At 47.3% G+C, this 22,525-nt stretch overlaps 2 protein-coding genes across 2 annotated transcripts in view; one reads left to right on the forward strand and one right to left on the reverse strand.

Moving 5' to 3' along the window:
- The first annotated feature begins 3,548 nt into the window (after window positions 1–3,548).
- Window positions 3,549–8,111, forward strand: LOC138661653 (ly6/PLAUR domain-containing protein 2-like). The gene is made up of 3 exons (XM_069746490.1): window positions 3,549–3,661; window positions 7,449–7,571; window positions 7,741–8,111. The coding sequence occupies exons 1-3, from the start codon at window positions 3,571–3,573 to the stop codon at window positions 7,938–7,940; spliced, it is 414 nt and encodes a 137-aa protein (XP_069602591.1). The 5' UTR covers window positions 3,549–3,570; the 3' UTR covers window positions 7,941–8,111.
- A 1,431-nt stretch (window positions 8,112–9,542) lies between these two features.
- CLIC1 (chloride intracellular channel 1) overlaps window positions 9,543–22,525 on the reverse strand; it is a 35,740-nt gene continuing 22,757 nt past the window's right edge. Inside the window, exons 3-6 of the mRNA XM_069746489.1 lie at window positions 18,640–18,765; window positions 16,928–17,034; window positions 13,233–13,414; window positions 9,543–11,935 (exon numbers count right to left, since the gene is read on the reverse strand). Coding sequence (XP_069602590.1) covers window positions 11,774–11,935; window positions 13,233–13,414; window positions 16,928–17,034; window positions 18,640–18,765 — 577 coding nt within the window. The 3' untranslated portion in view covers window positions 9,543–11,773. The remainder of the gene's footprint in view (window positions 11,936–13,232; window positions 13,415–16,927; window positions 17,035–18,639; window positions 18,766–22,525) is intronic.

Raw genomic sequence — 22,525 nt, forward strand, 5'->3', positions numbered from 1 at the left:
CATCAGCCTTACCAATTATTGCCCCTAATGAAATGCAGATGATCGGTGGGGGGGTGGAATTCAGAATGGAAATGATTGTTCGAAAGTCTCACAGGATGCTGTGATCGTGCATGATTTGTATAGCACCAACACAGTCTATGGCTTTGTATTCATTCACATGGGTCCATGTGCACAGACGGTCTCAGCTCCTCTGATCTCGGGTAGCTAGATGGACATTAAAACCAAGGAGTAAAAATGAAACCAGAAGAAGCAGATGTCATCCTGGTAGGATTCTTACCCAAGGCGCAAGTTTTACATTGGTTCCATGCTGCAGGAGTGTTGCATGTTCTTAATTTTCCACAATCGCAGCCAAAACACATCACTTTGCCACAATCTTCCCAAACATTGTGGTTCTACCATGATTGCAAGAAAAAAAGTAACGCACCTTTGTGAACGCAGCCTTGAAGCTGATGTATTGTGGTGTCTGTGTGGGTGGATACAGACATGCTTCCTACTCTTAAAAATAGGATGGTGCAGGATGCCTGCTCGCCTAGGACAACACTAGGACACTGCTCGCCTAGGACGACACTAGTTGTCCTTGCACGATACCTGCTGGCCATGTATCTGCTGATGTTGCACGACACCAGCTGGCCGCCACGATACGTGCAGGCTGTTCACCACAACATCTGGCCTTGCATGATGCCTTCTGGTTGTGAACGATACCTGCTGGTCTTACACGATAGCTGCTGTCCTTGTGCAATAGCTGATGGTTGTGCACAACATTAGCTGTCCTTCCACGATACCTACTGGCCATGTACGACACTGCCTGTCCTTGCTCGATACCTGCTGACTTTGCACAATACCTGCTGGACTTCCACGACACCAGCTGGCTGCCACAAATTCTGCAGGTTGTACACACCTGCTGGCCTTGCAGGATACCTGCTGGCCTTGCATGATACCTGCTGGCTTAGGCGATACCTGCTGGCTTAAACGATACCTGCTGGCTTAGACGATACCTGCTGGCCTTGCATGATACCTGTTGGCTTCGCAGGATACCTGCTGGCTTAGACGATACTTGCTGGCCTTGCATGATACCTGTTGGCCTTGCAGGATACCTGCTGGCTTAGACGATACCGGCTGGCTTAGACGACACTAGTTGTCCTTGCACGATACCTGCTGGCCATGTATCTGCTGATGTTGCCCAATACCTGCTGGCCTTGCACGACACCAGCTGGCCGCCACGATACCTGCAGGCTGTTCACCACAACATCTGGCCTTGCATGATGCCTTCTGGTTGTGAACGATACCTGCTGGCCTTACACGATAGCTGCTGTCCTTGTGCAATGGTTGTGCACAACATTAGCTGTCCTTCCACGATACCTACTGGCCATGTACGACACTGCCTGTCCTTGCTCAATACCTGCTGGTCTTCCACGACACCAGCTGGCTGCCACAAATTCTGCAGGTTGTACACACCTGCTGGCCTTGCATGACACCTGCTGGCTTAGATGACACCTGCTGGCCTTGCATGATACCTGCTGGCTTAGATGACACCTGCTGGCCTTGTAGGATACCTGCTCGCTTAGACAATATCTGCTGGCCTTGCATGATACCTGTTGGCCTTGCATGATACCTGCTGGCTTAGATGATACCTGCTGGCCTTGCATGATACCTGCTGGCTTAGACGACACCTGCTGGCCTTGCATGATACCTGTTGGCCTTGCATGACACCTGCTGGCTTAGATGACACCTGCTGGCCTTGCACGATACCTGCTGGCTTAGATGACACCTGCTGGCCTTGCAGGATACCTGCTCGCTTAGACGATACCTGCTGGCCTTGCATGATACCTGTTGGCCTTGCATGATACCTGCTGGCTTAGATGACACTTGCTGGTGTTGCACGATGCCGGTCGGCCGTTCACAAACCCTGGTAAGTGGCAGACAGATGCCAAATCAGCAGCACCTCTCACCACTGCAGAAATAAGAGGCGTCTTCAATGCAGGACCATACACAGGATGAAATCAGAGCCTGCAGCTGTTAAGTGGCCCTCGGATTTTGCTCTTCCACCAATTTTATTTTTTCATAGGAATGTGATCTCTAGACTTGCTGCAAAGAAAAAAAAAGTGGTGAATGCTCTAGACAGAGTGCTAGTGTCAAGCAGCTCCTGAAAGGGACTTCATTTTTATCGTTGCCAAGGAGCCATCCTCTATTCGCCTCATTGCCCAATTTTTAAAAAAAAATCCTCCCCAATTTCTTAAGAAAAAAATGAATAGATAAGAACCAGAGTCGCCGGACAAAGAATCAGTGTGAGATGTCACCCCTGCCCCCTCCGCACATCTTATAATGGGAGGTCCCATTCCTTGTGATAATCACGAGGATGTCCACACACGGTTATTGTGAGTCACTGAGGAGCTATGTGCGGCCTGAACACAGCGGCTCATTATCCTTCCAGAGTATCACAGGCCATCTGTCATAAAGTCCCCCACCCTCCTAGTCCTCCATCTCCATGGGGTATCGGGAACTCAAGCCAGAAAATTCTTAAAGGGGTTCATTGGAATTTAGTAAAGAGTGTAAAATGTCTGAGCACATGCTCCGACTTATTAATATATCTGTCTAAAAGTTAGTTCCTCTGTGTTAATCTTGGGGAAGATGCGGTGAGAGGCAGGAGGAAGAGCAAGGTCCATATTCCTGTACCTGGTCCATACGTGACCATCCATGGTTGGGATGTTACAGAACGTTCTAGAGAGGTTCCTGACGTATCCCGCTCATTAACACAACCCTCATGGTTCTCAAGGACCAGCTCCACCTTTCATGTTCCATAAAACATCCCTACTTAGCAGACATGCCATCATTTATCTTGCAGGTCAAAAATTTGGGTCTCGAGTCATCATTTACAGGTTTGGTTTTTTTAAGTTTTTTTTTGTCTCCTGCTATTCATTACCATTTTTTTCATCAAATTCTTCAAAACGGCGCTCGCGGTTCATGACTTTTGCGCAAATTTGAAAATGCTCTTTATTTTTTTTTTTTTAAATGTTTGAAATCGGTAAAAAATATCTGGAACCCTCAACCTCATCCCACAATGACAATTAAGAACCCAAATGCAATACTGAATCGGGCCTCTGATCTAGAATGTTCAGGGTTGAAGAATATGAAGATTGAAGAATATCTAGGATCGTTGACAGACTTATCCACCAGAGGACCTTGAGGTTGTCTCATAACTATAGTGTCCTTAACACTCAGCCCCATCTGAATTTCACTTTGAAGAAGCTTGAAGGTCAATCCCAAGTTCCTGATGATGACTTTCTTGTAGCTCCAATAGAACTTTTGGATCAGTTTCCATTCAGTAAAACTCTCGGCAACAGAGTTGTACTGTTCCGACTCTTAACAGTTTACATCAGGCCGCCCGGGCAAACTTTTTAATATTAGTGTTGGTTGGAAAATCCCTTTACGAAACATCACCAGATCCTCATCATCTCTATGTTCCATGAATCTGGCGTAGAACCAGCTCAGATGCAAAACAGAGTGAAACAAATTAAATTATAGTTAATTAGAAGAAGGAGGTTGGTAATAAAGGAAACAGATATAAAAGGGATGGACATAAGATTCAAGCGGCACACAAGGAAGGGATCGACCATGAAGATCTTCATTCTCGCTCTGACCTTGGTCTTCCTCATACAGAGTGGTAAGAATACAATGGTATATGTCAGAGGCGTAGCTAGGGTTTTGGTTCGGGGGGCTAAGCTTCTGAGTGGGCCCCTAACCAGGTAACCTTGATTACAACTGGGTGACGCACCCTAATAGTGGAGGAGAACCTCAGCAGATGACTGCGCTGTTACTGAAGATAATCTCTATATAAAGACCAATATTGATATTATCACCATATGGGCAGTGGTAAATAATACCGGTCCTACGGCACATATAAGAGATTACCGCATAGTTACAGATAATGAGTTACCGCTGACGTTCTTTCTGATGGAATCGTTCACTTTTCCCGTCTTTTCCATCTGGCCCAGACCGATATGACAACTTCTTCCAGCCAGGACTCGGCTGCAGAGAATACAACAAAGTCACATTTCACTTCTCACATTTTCAGCACTGTCACCAATGGGACTATTCCCAACCTGCACAAACTCCTCATCCTACTGATACCCCAATACTGAGCCGCTGCTGCCATATGTGTCCCTATTACTGCCCCTGCTGTGTGGTTCTCTGTACCCTCTAAATTCTAAAGCACCCCTCTATAATATAGTAATGTCGGGTGCAAGTGTCCCAGAAAACAGTGCCCATATTTTGTCCCCTAAAAAGTAATAGTACCCTGTGTGCCCCTTTAATAGTCACAGTAACCTGCATTCCCCTATAACAATAAGTGCCCACTTTACATTTACCAGTGTTCCGAGTCTGCACCCTGTACAGCTCCCCTATACACAGCGTGATGCTCTGTTATACACAGTATACTGACCCCTCATTGTATATATATTGACCCTTTAATATTCCCCAAACTATTTAATGGCTCCAACGCTGTATGATGGCCCCATCACTATAATCCCCACACTGTATGATGGCCTCCTAGATAGCCTCCATATAGTATAACACACCAGTCCTCAAAACAGTATAATGTTCTCCCCATAGGCCTCCACATAGTATAATGCACTCCCCATAGACCTCCTGGAAACTTGGGCTGAAAGATGGCAGATGAGGTTTAACAATGATAAATGTAAGGTTATACACATGGGAAGAAGGAATCAATATCACCATTACACACTGAACGGGAAACCACTGGGTAAATCTGACAGGGAGAAGGACTTGGGGATCCTAGTTAATGATAAACTTACCATGTATAAGTATATAAGGGGACAATACAAATATCTCGCTGAGGATCTGTTTATACCAAGGAAGGTGACGGGCACAAGGGGGCATTCTTTGCGTCTGGAGGAGAGAAGGTTTTTCCACCAACATAGAAGAGGATTCTTTACTGTTAGGGCAGTGAGAATCTGGAATTGCTTGCCTGAGGAGGTGGTGATGGCGAACTCAGTCGAGGAGTTCAAGAGAGGCCTGGATGTCTTCCTGGAGCAGAACAATATTGTATCATACAATTATTAGGTTCTGTAGAAGGACGTAGATCTGGGGATTTATTATGATGGAATATAGGCTGAACTGGATGGACAAATGTCTTTTTTCGGCCTTACTAATATGTTACTATGTTATATAGTATAACGCACTCTCCATAGGCAGTCTATAATATAATGCAGCCTCTGTATTATTTTGCAGCCCCCTCTCTTAAGCAGCCTCTGTAATATAATGCAGCCCCCCTCTCATAGGCAGCCTCTGTATTATAATGTAGCCCCCCCTCTCGTAGGCAGCCTATTATAATGCAGCCCCCCATAGGCAGTTTCTCTATTATAATGCAGCCCCCCATAGGCAGTTTCTCTATTATAATGCAGCCCCCCATAGGCAGCCTCTCTATTTTTTTTAATGGGGCTGCATGATAATAAACAAATACTCACCTCTCTTCCTCCTGCTTCCACCCGCTCCTCTCCTGACAATGGGCGCCGGGTAGTGACGTCATCGCGCCCGTTGTCAGTGTCTGCATCAGAGAGAGGAATGATGGGAGAGGGAGTGTAGCGCTCCTTCTCCCATCAATGCGGTCAGCTGCATCGGCTAGATGCCCATACAGTTGACCCTGCAATGACAGGCGGGGACCCACTGCTGGCACCGGCCCCTCCGCCTGCTCAGGGACCCTATATGGGCCGGGCGACAGAGCAGGGAGATAGATTCTCCCTGCTCTGACGCAGAATGTGACTGTATCGGCGCGCTGTGCACGCCAATAGTTACATAGCGTGGCTCCGGGTGGCCCCTCAGAGCACCGCTCTGCCCCCCACAGTAGCTACGCTAATGGTATATATTGAACCGGAGTGGGAGGATATTTTATAAGGTCTGTGATATGGACTTAAACTGTACAGTAAGGATCATCGGTCCCTACACTTACTATATGGCCTCTTCCATCTATATAAATCTAGTTTTGCTAGCGAAGTGGGAGTGGTCCTCAACTAGGTCTTCTTGTGGACCACGCCTAGTTGGCTAAAAATATTACATTTATAATTATGCAATAGGGGGTCAAATCTCAGGAACAGAGAGGGGCAAGAACAATATAAAAACATAGCGGGATTCAAGAGAACAGTGACAATTACACTAGGTAACAAAAAAAAAACCATTTACGGCAAGTAACAGATTTATTTTTAAAAAAGGTAGTGTCTCTAAAATTTCCATTGGTCCAATGCTCTTAGATGTAATAGGGCTATTGTATGGCTGCGTGTATCATCTCTTGAGTGATCAGTCATTGTACAGGAGGAGGAGGTGAGCTGTGATATCACCTATTGTGAATGGTGGATCCTGTGTTATCTACTGTATATAGAGGTGTTATCAGTCATTGTACAGGAGGAGGAGGTGAGCTGTGACATCACCTATTGTGGATGGTGGATCCTGTGTTATCTACTGTATATAGAGGTGTTATCAGTCATTGTACAGGAGGAGGAGGTGAGCTGTGACATCTATTGTGGATGGTGGATCCTGTGTTATCTACTGTATATAGAGGTGTTATTAGTCATTGTCTAGGAGGAGGTGAGCTGTGACATCACCTATTGTTAATGGTGGATCCTGTGTTATCTACTGTATATAGAGGTGTTATTAGTCATTGTACAGGAGGAGGAGGTGAGCTGTGATATCACCTATTGTGAATGGTGGACCCTGTGTTATCTACTGTATATAGAGGTGTTATCAGTCATTGTCTAGGAGGAAGTGAGCTGTGACATCACCTATTGTTAATGGTGGATCCTGTGTTATCTACTGTATATAGAGGTGTTATCAGTCATTGTACAGGAGGAGGTGAGCTGTGACATCGCCTATTGTGAATGGTGGATCCTGTGTTATCTACTGTATATAAAGGTGTTATCAGTCATTGTACAGGAGGAGGAGGTGAGCTGTGACATCACCTATTGTGAATGATGGATCCTGTGTTATCTACTGTATAGAGGTGTTATCAGTCATTGTACAGGAGGAGGAGGAGGTGAGCTGTGACATCTACTCTATATAGAGGTCTTACCTTTCATTTTAATCCTATCTGTGATGATGAGACTGCTGCAAAGTCATCTGTACAGTATAAGGCCTGGTGGTCAGTGTAAAAATCTCAAGCTTTCAGAATATATACATTTGAAAAACAAAGGCCCAACAACAACAAAATTTAACATTATAAACCGGATTTAAACCATAGGTCATTTTCTGACAATACAATCTCTTTAATGGTTAACTCCACTTTTCTGGAAGCGACTCTGAAAATAGAAACCCGATTACCCTTCTTTATGCAATGAACGTCTCCCTTTGCCAAAGCAGAATTGTGCGCTGCGATCAGACATGACCAGAAGCGACGTAACCGGGAGAGACACCGAGGAGTAACGCTGCGCTTAACCCTACAGGGGACGGACTGCGATGCTACACTTGTCTGTTTCCAACCCTTTCCCCAATGGACTGCATTAAATTCCCAGTGAAATGTCCTCCCAAAGAAAGATGCCTGTACTCCACCGCCTCCGGCAAAACAAGTAAGTGCTGCCAACTGGTGGTCATGGGGGGCATTACAGCTCAGGGTTGTTGTTTTTTTCTGACACAGGTGTTTCTTTACTGACCCTAACTGGAGAGCGCCCCCTTGTGGTAAGTGTGGGGATTGCAGCATGGAAACTTCTGTACAGTGATGCTCCCTTTCTCCCACAGAAAACTTTCCATTTATCCTGCATGAGATGAGCTGCGCTGTGAACAGTCTGTGTGGGATCAGTGGTGAGAAGAGCACGCTGGGCGTCAACGTGACCTATCACAATGTTTGCTGCGACACCGACCTCTGCAACTCCGGCCCGGGGTCCAGATCATCCCTAAGCATCGCCCTTATACCGGCACTACTACTGCTCCTGTCATAACCCTTGTGTGAGGGTCCGCGCATTCACCTGCACCCGCTATTCTATTATATACCCCTAATAATGTATTTATATATTACTGTTCCATACAGAGAATAATAAGTCAATAGAAATGGTGACAGTATGCTGATGATCAATAAAGAGGATGTTAATCCAGAAAAAAAAGTTCTCAAATTTCGACATTATACGTTTTTATTTAGAGAAGTAATATCCCGTTATTTTTTTACTCCCTACATCCGCCACTAGAGGGCGCTGTCAACAAATGCATGTGTACAGGTAAGGGATATATGAAAAGGGCTCCCCCTAGTGGCAGCAGCCAGTAGGTGCTAGGACAAGGTCACAACAAGCAGTTAATGCAGTTCTGCCCCAGGGTAAGAGGTATGTAGGGGAGGAAAGTGGAATGTGAGCCCTATCAGTGCCCCAGGGGGTGCAAAGAGACGCCTAGGCAAAGAAATAGCAATCTATGCGATAGCAGCCTTACACGACAAACTCAACCGTCTCATCTGTGTAATGTTTCTATATTATGGCGTGTATGTATATATGTGTGTAAATATATATTTTACAGACTGATCTATACATTATAATATATATTTTACATATGCTCAGACCTCACTAGACTGTATCTCGCGGGTATATGGAGCGTGCAGCAGCATGTTCACAGGGTTCTGCTAGACGACCATTCCTCCACGTGTCATGTGGAACCTCAAAGGCTCCTGTTCCGGAGCAAAACTCCACCCAAAAGCCATAATCGCCCCATTATCTCACGTCCTTTGACTAGACATGCTCCCATTTCTTCAGATCCAACATGTTCACAGTCAAGAGACGTCTCCCAGAATCACGGAATATTAACATTTACTTATAGCGACTTGCAAAAATATTCTTACCTTTGGCCCACCAAAACTCTCCGCCCGAGCAAGGAGGGCATTAGTCAGAGAGGCAGCAGCAACCAAAAGGTAACCCTGAAGGAGCTGCAGAGTTCCCAAGCAGAGACTGGAGTATCTGTCCGTACGACCACAATCGGCCGTACACTCCATAGAGGTGGTCTTTATGGAAGAGTGGGCAGAAAAAAGCTTTTATTTACACACAAATATTGTAAGGCTCAATTTCAGTTTGCCAAAAGACACGTGGGAGACTCCACAAATGTGTGGAGGAAGGTGCCGTGGTCAGAGGAAATCAAAATTGAACTTTTTGGCCACCAAGGTAAACGCTATGTCTGTCACCAAACCAGCACAGCCGATCACCCCAAGAACACCATCCCCACAGTGAAACATGGTGGTGGTAGCATCATGCTTTTTTGGCAACAGGGACAGGGAAAATGGTTTGTGCCAAGGGGGAAGACCGATGGTGTGAAATACAGGGATATTCTAGATCAAAACCTGTTTGAGTCTGTCAGTAATTTGAGTCTTCACCCCCTCCATTCCCACAAAGTCCTCCAGCTGAGTGCTGAAGGGGATATGTATCTGACATTAGGCCTGGAGAGACGCTGTAGTGTGCAGCCATGGCGGATCGGCGGAAGCGAGAGACGCTGCATTTACCAATTCATATGGGAAATTCACAGGCTTTAGATTTTTTTTTTTACTTGTATACATAGACATCACTCATAGATAGGGTTTTCAGGTTTGTTTTTTTAATATAAATGTGAATATTCAGGCTGTTTTATTAATAATATTAAATATACAACTTCTATGTCGGGGGTTTATAAAGTGAGAATGAGTCCTATAGCCAAACTATTGCAATAAACAAAAAGTTAAGACTCTAGGGGGGCGCCATTGTCATCTGCTAATCACAAACTAAGGGTCAGCGTCTGCTATTGGAGGGGTAGGTTGGGGTTGTCATGTGTGTTAATCAAAAAACCAAAAAATGCATCTTAACATTAGAAATATACAACAAAAATAAAAAGTCTATAAATGGCAGGTATTGTGCCCGGATCCTTGAGGGCCCCTGTGCGGTCACACAGGAACATAACTAAGCGGAAGTGCGGTGAACTAGAAAAAGAGGTTCTCCGCCTATGATCAAACCCTCCTGTGATTACTATTACGGAACTACATGGAATGCTTAATATCATAAGTGATATACTCCCCGCAGACCCGTTATCTAAAAAAGGTAGAAACTTTTTTGTTACAAGGTTCCTCTGGCATACTAATGACAGAGCTCTCCACTGCCGACACCACAAGTGATCACCGGTGATCGCTGCTGGAACCTGCCAGTAAGTGTTCCGTTTCCCTACAGCACTACCGCAGGAGAAATAAAGTATTACACCATTCCGATTAAAATTAACGGGCAAGTCACTGCACATGTCCAGTCTTCCACACTTTTGGTAGTTGCCTTTGCTCTGATTGATAGACGAGGGGCTTTAAGTGCACCACACCCCCCCTCTATTAAAGAGGGTCGACTCAAAGATCATTCATTACCTATGTCAGTGTTCCCCAAGTCCGGTCCTCAAGAGCCACCAGCAGGTCATGCTCTCAGGATTTCCTTAGTATTGCACAGGTGATAATTGCATCACCTGGACAGGCAAGCATTCAATGACCTGTGCAATACTAAGGAAATCCTGAAAACATGACCTGTTGGTGGCTCTTGAGGACCGGAGTTGGGGAACACTGACCTATCTGTAGAAAAGGTTATAAATAGGTCACTCATTGGGTTCCAAATTCCGGGATCCCCTAACGAACTCATGGATGGGGGTGGCGGGGGGGTGGGGGGTGTCACAAAATCCATTGGGTGGGATCCTTGGCAGCCAGACCCACAAGGATCATGCATATTTGTTTGTGGGACAACCCTTTTAAAGTATTTAAAAAAAAAAAAAAGGTCTAAATTGGACAACACCTTTAATTGTTTAAGGTGGGGGAGGGGCAAAAATGCAAGAAGAGGCCAGGTAGAATTTTTATATCAGTAAAATATTAATTTGGGGTCCCCTACGTAATATTGGTCCCTCATCATATTTACAGCCGGACGGGTATAATCAGGCACTTGTGGCGGATGTGAGTGACCTCAGGATGTGATCCCATAGCCCTTATAAAGATTTGTTTTTTTCTGCCTATATGGACTACTGTGTATTATGGGAATCTCTTCCAGGAAGAGGTAGCAAGAATTGTATATTTTGATTGTCTCAGCCCATCTAGTGGAATATTGCCATTGATTAGAGAAAAAAAAATAAATCATACATTAGTTGACCACAATCTGTATAAAAAAAAAAAATAATAAAATAAGTAGCTGTAAAGAGGACCTGTCACTAGGCCAAAAGTGACCTTTTTTTGCTCTTACTTTAATCCTTCCTTTTTTTTTTTTTTTTTAAATCCGCCATATGGTTCCAGAAATATGGATGTTCTTATCTGGTGATCCTTTATATGGATCTTTACTGAGGAGGCGTGGCTCACAGGGTAATTATGCAGGCTACGCCCCCGAGGATCCTGGGAGTCACATTTCTAAAGACCATACAAAATTTGTATTAAAAAAAAGATCCATATAAAAAACAAAAAAAAAACAAAATACTCAGGGGAGAGGAGTAAGTAATACCTGCCCACTTTTGGCTTGGTGACGGGTCTTCTTTAAGGCACAGTGGGAACATCTCCTTTCTCTATATGATATAAAAGAGGCGCAGGCAGTTTAGCCTTTACACTGCCACCTAGAGGCAGCCTATGGGAACTACACTGGTCCCGCTCCATTATAACAGTGCCCCCATTTAGAGGAGGAGCTTTTCAGATTTATTAAGTGGCGGTCGGACAGGCCAATCAATGTTCTGTCCTCCTTAAAGGAACATAAGCCATTTTTTTCTTCTTTTTATCACAAGGAGTTTAAATAGGAGGAGTTCCTCTTTCTCTTGAAGAGCGGTCTTGCTACTTGAGGGGTCTGGACACCGGGGCGTATGCAAGTTCAATTTCAACTTTGGCCGGGCACGTGCTAACAAATTCTTCCCGCTTGTAGGCGTTTGTCAGGTAGCGATGGATTCCACTGAACTCTTCTGGGATCTTAAAGCCTCGATACTTCTCACAGACCACCTGCAGAAAAAGAGGGGCGAGACATGAGATTTCAGGAAGCTGAAGGCATAGAAGCAGAGAAGGGGGCGAGAGGCGCCACTTCAGGGAGCCGCAGGCAGAAAGGGGGTGAGAGGCGCCATATCAGGGTCCAGTAGCAGAAAGGGGGTGAGGCGACATTTCAGGGGTCCGGCAGGGAGGGGGGGCGAGAGGTGCCATTTCAGGAGCCCGGCAGACAGGGAGGGGGGTGAGAGGCTCCATTTCAAGGACCCAGCAGACAGGAGGGGGGGGGGGGGGGGCGACAGGTGCCATTTCAGGGCCCAGCAGGCAGAGAAGGTGCATGAGGTGCCATTTCAGGGGCCCAGTAGGTAGGGAGGGGGCAAGAGGTGCCATTTCAAGGACCCAGCAGACAGGAGGGGGGGGGGGGGGGGCGACAGGTGCCATTTCAGGGCCCAGCAGGCAGGGAAGGTGCATGAGGTGCCATTTCAGGGGCCCAGTAGGTAGGGAGGGGGCAAGAGGTGCCATTTCAAAGACCCAGCAGACAGGGAGGGGGCGTGAGGTGCCATTTCAGGGGCCCGGCAGGCAAGAGGTGCCATTTCAAGGACCCAGAAGGCAGAGAGGGGGCGAGAGGTGCCATTTCAGTGGCTCAGCAGGCAAGAAGAGGGCGAGGGGTGCCATTTCAGAGGGCCAGCAGCAGGGAGGGGCGAGAGTTGCCATTTCAGGGGCCCAGCAGGCAGGGAGGGGGTGTGAGGTGCCATTTCAGGGGCCCGGCAGGGAGGGGGTGTGAGGTGCCATTTCAGGGGCCCGGCAGGGAGGGGGTGTGAGGTGCCATTTCAGGGGCCCAGCAGGCAGGGAGGGGGGTGAGGTGCCATTTCAGGGGCCCAGCAGGCAGGGAGGGGGGTGAGGTGCCATTTCAGGGGCCCAGCAGGCAGGGAGGGGGTGTGAGGTGCCATTTCAGAGGTCCAGCATGGAGGGAGGGGGTGAGAGGTGCCATTTCAGGGATTAGAAAGACATATTTCCTATAAACTGGCAGAACATGGATGAGGGGGATGGAGCTATTGCTTACAATGAGGGTTGGAGGAGCCCCTTCATATTTTGGTCCATGCTCACAGATGTTTTTTTACCTACCATTTTTACCCGCTTTGATCTCGATTCTTCACTGACTGTACTTTAGCTGTGTAGGAGTCTAAGCTAAGAAAGGAACTCAGACACCATCTCTCTATTCTACAGCTCCCACTGCCCTCCCCCCATGCTTTATCCTGCAGCTCTGCTCCCCAGGTCCATATCACAGATGATACTGGAAGGCTCTGGCGCCTCTCACCTGGACTATGTGCAGCTTAGGGAGGAGGTTGCAGTCCGCTAGCGTCAGCTCGTCTCCATCCAGAAACTTGCGGTGAGACACGGTCTCGTCCTCGGCGCTGTTCTCATCTATTTCTTCCGGGAGGAGAGTGTTTAGGTACGAGTCCAGAATCTGCAGGGCCTTCAGGAGGCCTTTCTCCAGAGCTGGGGAGTAGAAGGACCGGTTACACCAGGAACGTATACAGATACGGAGAGAGCATACAGCACACCTAGCATACTATACAGTCAGTAACTAGAGTCTGGAGAAGTCTCCCTTCTCATTTAAAGCTCAGGTTGCTGCTCTGTCCACCATGCTTTACTCTGCAGCTCTGACAACTTTTCATCAAGACTGGAGCCTTGTGTCTCTTGTTGCTTCTGCAACAGAGGAAACTCCCCTGGGGCGAGATATGACCTCATGCACAACACAAACCACGGAAATCATGTGCAGTCAGCAAGTGGCGGCGGAGGGAGGAAGCTGTGGTTGTGACCGATAGTGACGGGGCCTCCAGACTTCTGGAGAGCAAGCCAAAAAGTGAAGCTTCCCCCTTCCCAGACTGCTGAGGACTTCTATTGCATCAAGCCATAGAGGGCGAGGTGGGGCCGTAGGAAAAGAAACCCTCCTGAATATAGAAGGAGACCATCAATCATGGATCTCATATCCACCGCGGCTCCGTAAGAGATCGGGAAACAGCCGGGCACCCAGAAGACAAGCGTCGTGAGGAGCGGTAAAGGCCTGTTCTGGATCCGAGGGGCCGACGGACGGTGAGTATATAACTATTTTTTATTTTTCAAATTATTTTTAACATTAGATAGGCATCATCAATAGTAAAAAGTTGGTCACACAGGGTTAATAGCAGCGTTAACGTACTTCATTGGTCGCGGCCTCTGTTTGTCATGGAATCCAAGTCACTGATTGGTCTCGCCAGCTGCCTGTCATGGCTGCCGCGACCAATCAGCGACGGGCACAGTCTGGCCGAGAATTAGTCCTTCCCTACTCCCCACAGTCAGTGCCCGCTCCGTACTCCCCTCCAGTCAGCGCTCACACAGGGTTAATGGCAACGTTAACCGCGGTGTTACGCACTCTGTTAACGCTGCTATTAACCCTGTGTGACCAACCAGCATGAATAGTAAAAAGATCTAATGTTAAAAATAATAATAAAAAAAAAATAGTTACATACTCACCTTCCGGAGCCCCCGGATCGAAGCGGCCGGTTACCGATGCTCCTCGCGACACCCCGGTGACCGCTTCATGCATTGCGGTCTCACGAGGAGATGATGACGTGCGGTCTCGCGAGACCGCAATGCACTCTTCAGACCGGAGCGCGCGATGAGCATCAGTAACCGGCCGCCTCGATCCGCTCCGGAAGGTGAGTATGTAACTATTTTTTATTTAAATTTTTTTTTTTTTTTAACAGGGGTATGGTGCATACTACGTGACTGGGCAATATACTACGTGACTGTGCTGTATACTACGTGGCTGGGCAATATACTACGTGACTGTGCTGTATACTACGTGGCTGGGCAATATACTACGTGACTGGGCAATATACTACGTGACTGTGCTGTATACTACGTGGCTGGGCAATATACTACGTGACTGGGCAATATACTACGTGGCTGAGCAATATACTACGTGGCTGGGCAATATACTACGTGGCTGGGCAATATACTACGTGGCTGGGCAATATACTACGTGGCTGGGCAATATACTACGTGGCTGGGCAATATACTACGTGGCTGTGCTGTATACTACGTGGCTGGGCAATATACTACGTGGCTGGGCAATATACTATGTGGGCTGTGCAATATACTACGTGGCTGGGCAATATACTACGTGACTGTGCTGTATACTACGTGGCTGGGCAATATACTACGTGACTGTGCTGTATACTACGTGGCTGGGCAATATACTACGTGACTGGGCAATATACTACGTGACTGTGCTGTATACTACGTGGCTGGGCAATATACTACGTGACTGGGCAATATACTACGTGGCTGAGCAATATACTACGTGGCTGGGCAATATACTACGTGGCTGGGCAATATACTACGTGGCTGGGCAATATACTACGTGGCTGGGCAATATACTACGTGGCTGGGCAATATACTACGTGGCTGGGCAATATACTACGTGGCTGGGCAATATACTACGTGGCTGGGCAATATACTACGTGGCTGGGCAATATACTACGTGGCTGGGCAATATACTACGTGGCTGTGCTGTATACTACGTGGCTGGGCAATATACTACGTGGCTGGGCAATATACTATGTGGGCTGTGCAATATACTACGTGGCTGGGCAATATACTACGTGGACATGCATATTCTAGAATACCCGATGTATTAGAATCGGGCCACCATCTAGTACACTATATAATTGTTTAAGGGTCACTTCCGTCTTTCTGTCGAAAACTTCCGTCCCAGAAATCCTACGTCGCTGATTGGTCTCGCCAGCTGCCTGTCCTGGCTGCCACGACCAATGAGCGACGGGCACAGTCCGGCCGAGAATTAGTCCCTCCCTACTCCCCTGCAGTCAGCGCCCGGATACTCCCCCTCCAGTCACCGCTCACACAGGGTTAATGACAGCGTTAACGGACCGCGTTATGCCGCGGGTAACCCACTCTGTTAACGCTGCTATTAACCCTGTGTGTCCCCAACTTTTTACTATTGATGCTGCCTATGCAGCATCAATAGTAAAAAGATCTAATGTTAAAAATAATAAAAAAACAAAACCTGCTATTCTCACCTTCCGTAGTCCGCCCAGGCGCGCGCGGCTGCCCTCAGCTTCTGTTCCCAGAGATGCATTGCAAAATTACCCAGAAGACTTAGCGGTCTCGCGAGACCGCTAAGTCATCTGGGTAATTTCACAATGCATCCTGGGAACGGAAGATGGCGGCAGCCGCGCGCGCATCGGCACAGCTTCGCTGGTTCCCGGCGGGTGAGTATATACCGTAACTATTTTTTATTTTAATTATTTATTTTTTTAATAGGGATATGGTGCACACACTGCTATATACTACATGGGCTGTGTTATATACCGCGTGGCTGCTATATACTATCTGGCCAGTGTTAGATACTATGTAGGCTGTGCTATATATTACGTGGCCTGTGCTATATACTATGTGGCTGCTATATACATACATATTCTAGAATATCCGATGCGTTAGAATCGGGCCACCATCTAGTGTAAAATTTATATATCTATAGATAGAAAGATAGAGATATATATATTTTAATATGGTAAGTAACAAAATAAACCTGCATAATGAAATTTCTCACCAGTCATTTTTGTTTTCGGTTTCTTTTTCTCACTTGAGTAAAGATTCAGTATATACGGTACCCATGTAAAAGTATATGGTAGTTTTACTTATTTTTCAAGCAATTAAAAAAAATTATCCTACATTACGGTATACAAAGATAGATAATAGATAGAGAGACATATACCGTATATCTATATATACCGTATATCTATCCCTCTATAAAAAGGTTAATGAGACTACTTCCGGACTACATTAAGCCTGAATTTCACGTTAGTGTGGTTTATTCCCACGATTGGATAAGGTCTGCAGACTGGATCCCTGCACTTAAATATGCTGCTCTGGTTTGTGCTCCCGAGTTTCAGGCTTTTGGGTGCGGATTACCATTTCTCGGGTCTTCGGGCGATTTGCACTTACTTTGGTTCTGAGACGGGTTGGGATTCTTGATGTAGGCGGAGAATTTGGCAAAGACATCAAGTCCAGCGGTGTTTGATTCTGGGTTTTTGGCAGCCAACTTTGGGTATCTGATGAAGAGACGTACAGTGGGTCAGATGAAGGAATTCCTGCCTCGCGGCTCAGTAAGCATGCCCTAGTTTTCTTCTGTGCTCCATTATGTCCTGTCCACTCAACCGGATTCAAAAATCGGTCAGTAATGGCCAAAGTTTCCTCACTAGTTCTGTACAGGACATAGGGGACCTTCCAGGCTGCACTATACCCAATTTGTTGGTGACCCCCGGACTCCTAGCACCCAGGGCGCACACCTTACCAGCCCCACCTGACTGACGCTCCTGCTGGACTTTGCTGAGCTATTTTGCAAAAACAAATTTTTTTCTTTTGTTCTCAAATTCGGCACACACAAAAAAATAAGTACATTGTGCAGTTTGTGAGTCACAAGGATGGCTGCCCTTAGCCAAAGTTAGGTAGAACGAGCCAGTCTTACACCCGCGGCCTACCATCACCACAGTACAGCAGCAAGAGCCGAAGGAGACGTTTATTACTGTCCGCAGGCTCATGATTACTTAGGAGTAGCTACTGGGCAAACATTCACACACCCTGTGTCTACACCACCGTGTATAACTGTACCCATCTTTATAAATAATCCAACCATAGCCACAGGAAGAAGAGACACCTCAATCCTGGATAAAACATCCTGCATTATACTCCAGAGCTGCACTCACTATTCTGCTGGTGCAGTCACTGTGTACATACATTACATTACTGATCCTGAGTTACATCCTGTATTATACCCCAGAGCTGCACTCACTATTCTGCTGGTGCAGTCACTGTGTACATACATTACATTACTGATCCTGAGTTACATCCTGTATTATACCCCAGAGCTGCACTCACTATTCTGCTGGTGCAGTCACTGTGTACATACATTACATTACTGATCCTGAGTTACATCCTGTATTATACCCCAGAGCTGTACTCACTATTCTGCTGGTGCAGTCACTGTGTACATTACATTACTGATCCTGAGTTACATCCTGTATTATACCCCAGAGCTGCAGTCACTATTCTGCTGGTGCAGTCACTGTGTACATACATTACTGTTCCTGCGTTACATCCTGTATTATACCCCAGAGCTGCACTCACTATTCTGCTGGTGCAGTCACTGTGCGCATACATTACATTACTGATCCTGAGTTACATGCTGTATTATACCCCAGAGCTGCACTCACTATTCTGCTGGTGCAGTCACTGAGTACATACATTACTTATACTGTACTGATCCTATTGCAGAATATGAAGGTGAACTTTCACTTATGTTGAAAACTTTCACAAGGTGGTATCTGGTAGAGGCGGAGTGTTGTGGTGCAGGTTAGCGCTTTCATAGCCTTGCCACACCCCGCCCACTCTGTCCCCACCTCCACAAGGCGCCAGGGCGTAAAGGAGATGCCTACCAAGAAAATCTTGGCAAATGTCACCAATCTTTTCGGCTGGGTTGGTTGGCAAGTATGGATATTACCAAAATCTAAGAAAATAATATAAGCCATATGACAAAGTTCACCACGCGGATTCAGTCCATAATATGGTGGCAATCGCCCAACGCTAGAGGTTAATGGGGCAGAAGTATGACCTCTGTCTACAAGAACATTTTTCCCGCTTGTGACCCATATACATACTTTGGGGGGGCCAGGGTCTCCTCCAGGAACTCTTCTATCTTATTGGTGTCTGTTCGGACCTCTCCTCGGAACAATAGGAAAGGCGGCTGAGCTCCGGGTGCGATATCTTTTAGGATTTCTGGTTTCCTAAGAAATAAAAAGGGCAAATTAGAATTATACTGAGCGCGTTGTACGAGTGCGATTATACCACTGCATACTTCGTACAGGCCGCCAAACCTGTAAAACTGGATCTCTGAGCATTAAAGTATAATTTATAGAACAGGTTGTGACAGTAACATTGACAAAACGAAGAAGGATCCGCATAATATACCGTAATGGCGGAGAGATGGGGGAGGGTCCAACCTCTGGGCCCCCATTTATCTGGATAAAGGGCTCTCCAAGCTTTTCCTCTTGCTGCATACTTAATATACCTTTTACTCACACAGTTGTGGACATTTTGCAGTCCGTTTCTTGAACTGTCCCGGCAAAATAGGGACTGTGGACAAGTGAGCGTTCTGTAACAGATCTGAAGGATGAAATCCATACAAGTCATCTCTTCATTTACTATGCAAAAATGGACAGACGCCTCCCCATTCTTCCACAGATTGGGGAAGGTCTCACAGGTGGCTCCTCTTACTCCAATAGATAATGGTAGCACCTGCGAGACCTATATATATAGAGGGGCCCATCTCCGAGACCTTGCCCGTTTCCCCCATACCTAGAGGTGCAGCCTGTGAGACCTTCCCCATTCTCCCATAGTTGTGCCGCCTGTGAGACCTTCCCCATTCTCCCATACATAGAGGTGCCACTTGTGAGACCTTCCCCATTTTCCCATACATAGAGGTGCCACCTGTGAGACCTTCTGAGACCTTCCCCATTCTCCCATAGAGGTGCCACCTGTGAGACCTTCCCCATTTTCCCATACATAGAGGCGCCACCTGAGGGACCTTCCCCTATTCTACCATACATAGAGGCGCCACCTGAAGGACCTTCCCCTATTCTACCATACACAGAGGAGCCGCCTGTGGGACCTTCATCATTTCCCCCATACCTAGAGGTGCCGCCTGTGAGACCTTCCCCTTTTTTCCATAGAGGAGCCGCCTGTGGAACCTTCCCCATTTCCCCCATACATAGAGGTGCTGCCTGTGAGACCTTCCCCATTCTCCCATACATAGAGGTGCCGCCTGTGAGACCTTCTCCATTCTCCCATACTGTTATGATGCAGTGGTCTAGGAGCAACATGGAACGAGCTCTGAGGGAAGTGGTAAGTGTACTGACCGCAGACCCTAAGCTCAACACAACACTAGAAGCAGCCGTGGAATGCTCCTAACTCTCCCTAGGCATCTCGTCACAGCCTAAGAGCCAACTACCCCTGAAGACAGAAGCAGGAAAACTATCTTGCCTTAGAGAAAATCCCCAAAGGATAGATTAGCCCCCCACAAATAATGACTGAGTGGAGAGGAAAAAGACATACACAGAATGAAACCAGGATGAGCACAGGAGGCCAGTCTAGCTTGATAGATAGGACAGGATGGAACACTGTGCGGTCAGTATAAAACACTACAAAAATCCACGCAGAGTAAACAAAAAATCTCCACACCTGACTAAAGGTGTGGAGGGTCACTCTGCTTCCCAGAGCTTCCAGCAAGACAGAAAATAATTCAAACTGATAATGCTGGACAAACAAAGAAAGAACAGAATGGATAAGTCCACAAACTATGGACAGAAAAAGTAAGCAAAAACTTAGCTTTGCTGAACTGGTCAGGATAACAGGGAACTCCAAAGAGATGTGAATCCAACCAGGAACTATTTACAAGTGGCACTAGCTGAAGGAACAGCCAGGCTAAAATATGCGAGAGAGGAGACGATAAGTGGAGGCAGCTGAATACAGCTAACTCCAAGGAGCAGCCATACCACTTGAAACCACAAGAGGGAGCCCAAGAGCAGAACTCACAACACATACATACTGTAGATGTTCCACCTGTGAGACCTTCCCCATTTCCCCCATACATAGAGGAGCCGCCTGTGGAACCTTCCCCATTTCCCCCATACATAGAGGTGCCGCCTGTGAGACCTTCCCCATTCTCCCATACATAGAGGTGCCGCCTGTGAGACCTTCCCCGTTTTCCCATAGAAGAGCCGCCTGTGGAACCTTCCCCATTCCCCCCATACATAGAGGTGCCGCCTGTGAGACCTTCCCCATTATCCCATACATAGAGGCGCCACCTGTGAGACCTTCTCCATTCTCCCATACATAGAGGTGCCGCCTGTGAGACCTTCCCCATTCTCCCATACATAGAGGTGCCGCCTGTGAGACCTTCCCCATTCTCCCATACATAGAGGTGCCGTCTGTGAGACCTTCCCCATTCTCCCATACATAGAGGTGCCGTCTGTGAGACCTTCCCCATTCTCCCATACATAGAGGAGCCGCCTGTGGAACCTTCCCCATTTCCCCCATACATAGAGGTGCCGTCTGTGAGACCTTCTCCATTCTCCCATACATAGAGGTGCCGTCTGTGAAACCTTCCCCATTATCCCATACATAGAGGCGCCACCTGTGAGACCTTCTCCATTCTCCCATACATAGAGGTGCCGTCTGTGAGACCTTCCCCATTATCCCATACATAGAGGCGCCACCTGTGAGACCTTCCCCATTCTCTCATACATAGAGGTGCCGTCTGTGAGACCTTCTCCATTCTCCCATACATAGAGGCGCCACCTGTGAGACCTTCTCCATTCTCCCATACATAGAGGTGCAGTCTGTGAGACCTTCCCCATTATCCCATACATAGAGGCGCCACCTGTGAGACCTTCCCCATTATCCCATACATAGAGGTGCCGTCTGTGAGACCTTCTCCATTCTCCCATACCTAGAGGTGCCGTCTGTGAGACCTTCCCCATTATCCCATACATAGAGGTGCCGCCTGTGAGACCTTCCCCGTTTTCCCATAGAGGAGCCGCCTGTGGAACCTTCCCCATTTCCCCCATACATAGAGGTGCCGCCTGTGAGACCTTCCCCATTATCCCATACATAGAGGTGCAGTCTGTGAGACCTTCCCCATTCTCCCATACATAGAGGTGCCGCCTGTGAGACCTTCCCTATTCTCCCATACATAGAGGTGCCGCCTGTGAGACTTTCCCCATTCTCCCATACATAGAGGTGCCGCCTGTGAGACCTTCCCCATTATCCCATACATACAGGATCCGCCTGTGAGACCTTCCCCATTCTCTCATATATACAGGAGCCGCCTGTGAGACCTTCCCCATTATCCCATACATAGAGGTGCCGTCTGTGAGACCTTCCCCATTCTCCCATACATAGAGGTGCCGCCTGTGAGACTTTCCCCATTCTCCCATACATAGAGGTGCCGCCTGTGAGACCTTCCCCATTATCCCATACATACAGGAGCCGCCTGTGAGACCTTCCCCATTCTCTCATACATACAGGAGCCGCCTGTGAGACCTTCCCCATTCTCCCATACATACAGGAGCCGTCTGTGAGACCTTCCCCATTCTCTCATACATACAGGAGTCGCCTGTGAGACCTTCCCCATTCTCTCATACATAGAGGTGCCGCCTGTGAGACCTTCCCCATTCTCTCATACATACAGGAGTCGCCTGTGAGACCTTCCCTATTCTCCCATACATACAGGAGCTGCCTGTGAGACCTTCCCCATTCTCCCATACATACAGGAGCCGTCTGTGAGACCTTCCCCATTATCCCATACATAGAGGAGTCGCCTGTGAGACCTTCCCCTATTCTCCCATACATACAGGAGCCGCCTGTGAGACCTTCCCCATTATCCCATACATAGAGGTGCCGCTTGTGAGACCTTCCCCATTATCCCATACATACTACAGGAGCCGCCTGTGAGACCTTCCCCATTATCCCATACATAGAGGAGCC

This window comes from Ranitomeya imitator, chromosome 2 (assembly GCF_032444005.1).
Source record: "Ranitomeya imitator isolate aRanImi1 chromosome 2, aRanImi1.pri, whole genome shotgun sequence".
Lineage (NCBI taxonomy): Eukaryota > Metazoa > Chordata > Amphibia > Anura > Dendrobatidae > Ranitomeya > Ranitomeya imitator.